We start from the raw sequence: 8016 nt of genomic DNA on the forward strand, positions 1-8016 counted from the left end.
ATATATATATATATATATATATATAAAATCTAACAACAAATATTTTGTTTCATATTCTCCACACGCAATTTTTTTAAAGGCTTAGCAACCTATGTCAAGCTGCAACTGATTATAAAGGTCGTAACTAGAAGAGATAATTGTTTGCTTTACTTTTTTAGTTACTATTCTATGTTTTAAGAAACATAAATTTCATATCTTATTTCAAAATATCAATAATCTATATACATATATAATGTATAATAAATGAAATGTGACTGTATTTTACAAAATATTAGTCTACCAAAACACAGCCAAGACAAGTTACTTTGCACAAACCAAAGGTCAGTTTTATGTTATTTGATATGGTAACATGAGTGCACATAAGCCCTGTCATTGCAACATCTGTATTATTAGCCAGGCATGGCTGAAAGGTCAATATAATAAAAATAATAAATATATAATGTTATGAGATTTAAGTTATTTAGTCTGAACATTTATGTTTTTGTGTTATAATTTGTGTTCATTCTGGAATGAAAGAGGCATAATTTATGTTTATTTCCTTATTTTTTTATGGTGGTTGCAAGATTGGTCAAATCTACCGAACCCATACAGAGATTAATTACTGACAAATAACAAATAAAATATAAAGGCTTTTACTAAGAAATGTTTGATAACTATCTCAACATTATAAAGATTTTGCATGTGAAATTTCAAAATTTCTTGATGCATAAAAGTATTTTTAATTTTAAAATGAATATTACTTTGCATGATACATAAGCAACATGCGAAAAGAAAAAATAGACATGAGAAAAACATTGCTTAACAAACCTTAAGACTTAATAAAAAAAATTATATTTTGCGTATGAAAGCATTGTAATGATTGCTGATAATCTGCCAAATTTCATTAACATTTACTTACTAATTTAAATATTATAGCATTAGAATTAAAACAAGCACAAAATGGTTACAAGGTCGGTCCCAGGAACCGAGCCCATACTGAAAGAATTAATAAAGAAAACATGAATACAAGTTTTTGACCATTTGAACTGTTAAAAATATATCTGTCACAGCTCATAGAAATGTTTCAAATTCAGGCCTAGTCAGCTTTTTAATACAGCACAACAGTTAAGTAATGTATAATGTTATAAAAACAAAACAAAATTCCAGCAGTAAACCCAGCATTTCTTTTTTCAATAAGTCAACCTTCCTTTCCATACAACAGAACAATGCAATGTTTGTTTCAATAATAAAATAATTACAAAAATAATACAAATTCTTTTTTGTTCCTATTATTTAATTCTGTAGAGACATAACCCTTAATACATCTATTTAAAAACACTGAGAATTCATGATCATGCCACAGAAACTTTAATCGTGTATTTTGAGAAACATCCTATTACTGAGCTCACCAAAGCCAGAAAGCTTAAGCCATTCCATGTCATTTTATAAACGGAATCTTTAGAAGCCTTGTTTTCTTCTAGGCCTGAAGGATGAGTGGTGACTCTTCTAACATGATCAGGTACATCAGCATCACCTTGGTAACCCCACTGTAAGGAAGCTGGGACGGAATGGGGTACTGACTGCTGCCTTCTCTCTTCTGGGCAGTGCTACAACATTCAAAGATGAGTTATGTTAAATTATGGACTAATCACATTGGCTAGTAAAATAAGCAAATTCCATTCAAGAAGTTATACATTAGAGCCAAAAAGTTATAATAATAATAATGTCTATGATAACTGTTATTATGCTACAGTAAAAAAAAGTTAGAAGTGTAAAACCTGTAGCAAGTACAGAAGTTTCAGCTAACTTAACTTTTCTAATGATATAATTCAAGTTATATTAGCTTTGAAAACCAAAATGAGATGCAGTACTGATAGATTTAAGTAAAAGATATTTCTCAATTTATTCAGTTATCTATGTATACTACTTGAAAATACAGCTTAGTACTTTATATGAAGCTTTTTTTTTACAAATTCTGTTGTTTACTTGTTTTGAAAAATCTGATCTGTAAGTAATTGCCTTATTTTTTCACTGTAGTCTTAGAAAAAAAAAACAACTTAAGATGTAATTATTTTTGAAGAAAATAAGTCTGATGAGCTTCGTATCTTGTGCATAATCTGTGATATGACTTTTCTGAATGAACCATAACTTTAATTAGTTTTATCATCTAACAGAAGAATAGAATACAGTATGTCACACAGCAGGAAAAACATGGTTAACCAATTTGAACATTTACCTGCAAACAGTGATTTTCTTCTTACACTAAATGTACTTGAGTTATAAATACGTGTTTATAACCAAAAATGTATGGAAATTGGCTTTAGCAAAATGAAAGATATGTCATAGTTTTAATTTTCTATATCATAACAAACATAAAATAGCTTAATCAAAAAAACTGAGAAGCATATATTGTTAGATATTTATCTTCGTAATAAAACAAAAATTGTTTGATTTTCAATGCAGCAAACATACAATGCATGAAGCACATAAAGTTATGTGCACTTTCATAAATAAATATATATTTTTTCTGTACACTACAAATACTTAAAACTGTATCCTGAGTTTCATGTAGTTTGATGTAAAAGTTCCTTTTGATAAAATAACAAAATTTAAGTTTATATCATATATCACTTGTGAGGGTAAAAGATCTAAAACTCAAATTTAACTATCATTTTTCAGTTTCTGACATTACTTCTTATTTCGGCAGGTAATTATTGCAACATTCTTTGAGCTTTTCATGATTTTAACATTCTTGTTAGCTTACACCAAAATACACTAACAAAATATGTACAGGTGATGGCAGTAATTTCATGAAACGAAATGCTCATCATTAGCTACTTACATTTTCATTCAAAATTCCCATAATACAGTGATGCAGCACTTACCTTTAGCCCTCCACATTTCCGGCTAAGCAACCTATTGCGTCGCTCAGCCCATCTTTCTCTTTCAGTGGGGTCATGGTCATTCAAACCAAAGAATGATACTGTTTCTCTTTTCACATATCTGAAAATCAAACACACGTTATTTTTACACAATACTACGTACTTCACTTTTGTAAATGTAAAGTATAAACTCAAGTTTCATTTCAATCTGAGGTCAAATAAATAATTAACAAAACAAAAGATTCAACATTACAACACATTGTTTCAAGAGTATTATAGGCAGTGTAAACACAACAGTTTTGTCTTTAATGAACTGCTCTTGCCTGTTTCTACTATGGAACAACATTTTGGCTTCTATACTGAGGCTTTCTTCAGGTTAATGACAAAGCTGGTAACTGTGTAGTGTCTTTTTACCAAATATCTGAAAGGTCTATAAAAATATTTGGAGTATTGAAAATAGTTCCATATTAGTTTATTAGTAGGTGGCAGTGTTGAATGCTCTGGGTACAAAGTGATTTTCATATCGAGATTAAAGTTAATATTTTCCTAAACTGAAAATATATTTCTGATAAATACTTACCTCCCTCACAAAAAGCTTTCTCAATTAGTATTGCTCTTTATCAGCACAAATTTAAATTTTTTGCTCACCACTAGCCTTGTAACTCCCACTTCTTTCTACATATCTACATGCAAATGATCATGCAGCAACCCTCTACCAATAAGAGTGCGACACTGCCCCAATTGTAACTAGCACCCTCTCTCTAATAATGCATCTGTTAATCACTTCTCCATTTTATGATTTTTTTTGTATTTTCAACTTTGTGAGTTTTGCCATTATAGTTTCAAGTGGTCATGACTACCACTGCTGTTTCTGCTATAGTAGATTTCCCCAACCACGTTTGATGGGTCAATAATGCAGGTGTCAGCTGTAGGTGTATCGGCTATGATCTGTCGAGTTTTGTACCATTTCTGGCAAAATTCTGTATACCCTGATGTCATACCAATTCCTGGGTGTGTCTGAATGGGTGGATGTGAATAAGGGCAGTTTGTATTACCCTTTCTGAATATGCTTTTCCATCACATGTCCTTTTTGAGGATCTTACCTAGGCCTCCTTTCTCTTTGTAGCCTTGACTACTCAGGTATGCTAGTTTTGCTCTTTGTCTCCTGTTTTGTTGGATTTTACCCATGCTCTCATAAGGGATTAGTCTTTGGGTCATTCTTTGGTTTTTCCTCTTTACCTGGATATTGGGGTTCATGCTCATTGTTTTGGGGTACATTTGCAATTGGAAGGTTGGTATTGCCTGTCTCCTAAGTATGTTGGCCTATCATGTTTTTGCTTTTCTTCTCCCCCATACTATAATTCTACTCACACCTTTTGGATGTTTTTTTTCTTCCTATGTGGTTTTCGGACTTTAATACTTTGGTTGTTTTTCACTGCCTTGGAACTTTCCCATTTTCTTCTTCCGTTATACATTGTTATCTGTCCATTATCCTCCCTTCACCTTTTGGGACGGGAATTCAATCATGATATGGAGGATGGCTGGATAAGCTTAGAGAGAGTTGGAATGACTTCCAAAAATGTGGGTTTTATGCTATTTGTTTAATTGATAGAATGACAGGTTCATAAGATTAAGAAATAAGTCTACTAGCATTAGTCCTAAGACAGTTGTATAGGCCCTAGGCTTGGATAGATTATAATTATGAGCCTGCAATGTTCATTTATGGCACCTATGGATTACTTCGAACTCTACTTCAATGATAATCGCTTTCAATTCTGGATTAATAGAATATGGAGACACCTGTCACTATATTGTTAATAAATATTTATTGGCTTCACCAGATGGTTGTTTGTTTTGTTTGATATCTGTTGCTTGTCCATCTGAAAGTTTTCTTTGGTACTGCATTTTCCAATGAAGGACAGTCACAATATATGTGCAGTATGATACAACATGTCCCCTCTCACCTACATAGTATTGGCATCACTATTAACCCTTTCCACATGGGTCAAAAGTCATATCATTGCATTTGTTGACTTACATTCAAAATTTTATCGAATAACTATATTATGAACTTATTTCAATAGATTTGGTATCAAATTGTAGATTATAATTCAGATTTTAGTATTATACATTACTTAATTTAAAAGTAAATATTAAAAAACACAACTAAACATCAATTTTTGTGTGTCACGTGGTATGTTGAATGTAGCACTGGTTCAAATTAGCTGTTCATGTTTCGTACGCTTTAGGAATTAAAATTACTGATAATGAAAAGCTGGAATATAAAATAAGAACCTCCTATCTCTCTATCTGCTGAGATATCATTCACGTACTGAATCAAATATAGTTGCCCCACTCACCTCTTTACATTTTTGTAAATGCTCCCTTATATAAATTTTCATCTGTCTAGGACATGAAAATAACCAATCAAAAGCTCAGAATGTCTCCCTAGTGGTTTTCTCGGTCATTTTCGGTGTAATTTTGTTCTTTCTAAACCAAACTTCAAACTGGTAAGCTGAGTGTTTAGTATGCTTTCGTATTTTTTTAGACCTAAATACAGCTTAGTTACTAAGACTGATAAATTATACTGAAATTCTATAGTAATTTATGATTTTTTGGTTATTTCAAATGTGTACATAAAACCTAAAAAATATTTTGTTTCACATCATCAACATGCAATATTTTATAAAGCTTAACTACCTAAAATAAGAATAAAACAAGTACAAAAGTTGTAACTAGAAGAGATAATTGTTTGCTTTACATCTTTATTTACTGTTTTATGTTTCAAGAAAAATAAGCTTAAGAACTAATTTGTAAATAGTAATAATGTATAATAATTGAAATGTGATTGTATTTTACAAAATACTAATCCACTAAAACACAGTCAAGACAGATCACTTTGTAAAGACTAAAGATCAGTTTTATATTATTAGATTTGGGTCGAATTCACATTCAACTCCTCATTGTTACTTCTGTATTGTTAGCCAGGCACGGCTGAAAAGTCAATACAATAAAAATATATAAATGTATAATGTTATGAGATTTAAGTTATTTAGCCTAAACATTTGTGTTTTTGTGTTATAATCTGTAGTCATTCTAGAACGAAAAATGCACAATTGATATTTGTTTCCTAATTTTTTATGCCGGTTACAAGATCGGTCACATGGACTGAATCCATACAGAGATTCTTTAGTTAAAATAACAGATAAAATATAAAGTTTTTTCTTAACAAACATTTGATAACTATCATCTATTTCAGTTTCTGCAATGAATAATTACCTCACCTGGTAATAGCACCCAAACTGACAGCATGAAGGTCATTTTGAATCTTAATAAAAAGGTAAAGAATTGGCTAATCCCAAGAAAGGATAAAAGCTGAAATCCTTAAGCTTATGCACACAAATGTACTCCTTCAACTAAACTCCACTCTGTCCCTTTTTCAATCAAGCTAGGGGACTGACATTGTTCATATTAGCATACTTAAATGTATATATATATATATATGTATATTATGAACGTCTTAGATAATGTTTTATATTATGATTACAAATTACTTCTGATTAATACTTACTCTTTCAAAGACTTAGAATGGGCTAAAGCCTTTTGTTTCAAGGACTGTTGCCTGGAGACTGGTCTTTGTTCTTCTGAATGGTATCTTGCTGGTGGCCTTGGTGGCACAAAATTCTGGCTATCTCCAATGTACATGGGATTTTCAATAACTTTGGTCAGTTTTGGAGTGGTGCTATGCTGTTTCTGGTCAGTGTTTCTTTGACATGCTGTCTGATCCATTTCTTCACAGTGTATCAGCTACAGATTTTAAAATATAACAAAAAATTAATAGTTGTATAAGTTTTGTAAATTCAACACACAAAGAATGATCTTTATACCAGTTTACAGGATGCCAATTTTATACAGAAGATTCAAAATAATCTGTTTTGGATAAATGAACATTAAGTGTATATGTGATGAGAAAATACAGTTTTTTTTTAAATGGATATGTCAAACTTCTCTATATATAAACAAATTGATGAATATCTCATTTATTTGAAAAAAAACTTTTAGTCGTTACATAGAGAAAGACAGAACACATATCTGTGTTTATGAAGTTAATATTTTTCTTACCTAAAAATATATTTCTGATACATAATTACCTCTCGACAAACAGTAGCTATTCCTTGTGCATCTGCTTTTGAGAATTTGCACATGGCACTAGGCTTGAGTTATCTCCCACCTAAGCCATGTGTTTTAAGATGAACTGCACTAGTGCATGATGTAATCATCATGCAACAATAGCCCTCCACCAATAGGAGGGTGAAACATTCTTCATACAAAGCAGATCCCCATAAGCACTTGCACTCAAGATTAACTACATTTTAGATGGACCAAGAATAATGTGCACTAGTAGTGAGGAGGAAAGGGAGCAACAGCTGTGGGAGACCACATCCATTTCATAGAGGATATACTCTTCAAGTGAATGGAAGAGTGAAAAAAGGTAGGCAAAAAAGCCAATGTGTCACAGGGGTGGGCAGAAAATGCATGGCCAATCAAGCAATTGCACACAACCTGTTGGTTGGATATGAAATATAGTTTGGCTAGGGCAATTATCAAATCATACAGTTTGGTATGTGTTCTGTTGTATCATTTACTCACCATACATTACAGGAACAAGAATGAACATTCCTTCCTGTTCTGGCCAATCACTGGGAAATTGGTATATATGAGGGAGTAATGTGCACTAAACTGACATGGACACCTCTATCCTACTTCCCAATGTGTTGTGATTTACACTTGGACTCTCTCCAGGGGAATCACACAACCAGTGAGGAACTTCTCAAATTGATCACCCCAGCAGCTAGAAACTGAAGTAGCAAGTCTCCCATGCTCCACTTAAAAAGGGGAGAGGAATTCACATTGGAGAGGTGTTCAGCCTCAACCAGTGCAAAGGTCTTTTACTGAAGAAAATGCAAAAGGTAACCATGAAACCTAATTTGAAAAGCCAGAATGTGAAAGCCAAGGAAGTGGGCAGACACTCCCCATGGTGTTGCCTTTTTCCACAATAGTCCATGGAAGGTAAGGTCTGGAATGCACAATGAAAAATATATATAAACACACACACACACATACATACATATATATATATATATATATATATATA

At 32.1% G+C, this 8016-nt stretch overlaps 1 protein-coding gene across 1 annotated transcript in view; it reads right to left on the reverse strand.

Moving 5' to 3' along the window:
- LOC106457781 (inactive rhomboid protein 1-like) overlaps positions 1–8016 on the reverse strand; it is a 62645-nt gene that overhangs the window by 40678 nt on the left and 13951 nt on the right. Inside the window, exons 2-4 of the mRNA XM_022383804.1 lie at positions 6433–6668; positions 2865–2982; positions 1389–1586 (exon numbers count right to left, since the gene is read on the reverse strand). Coding sequence (XP_022239512.1) covers positions 1389–1586; positions 2865–2982; positions 6433–6650 — 534 coding nt within the window. The 5' untranslated portion in view covers positions 6651–6668. The remainder of the gene's footprint in view (positions 1–1388; positions 1587–2864; positions 2983–6432; positions 6669–8016) is intronic.

Source organism: Limulus polyphemus, unplaced genomic scaffold (assembly GCF_000517525.1).
Source record: "Limulus polyphemus unplaced genomic scaffold, Limulus_polyphemus-2.1.2 Scaffold372, whole genome shotgun sequence".
NCBI classification, from domain to species: Eukaryota; Metazoa; Arthropoda; class Merostomata; order Xiphosura; family Limulidae; genus Limulus; species Limulus polyphemus.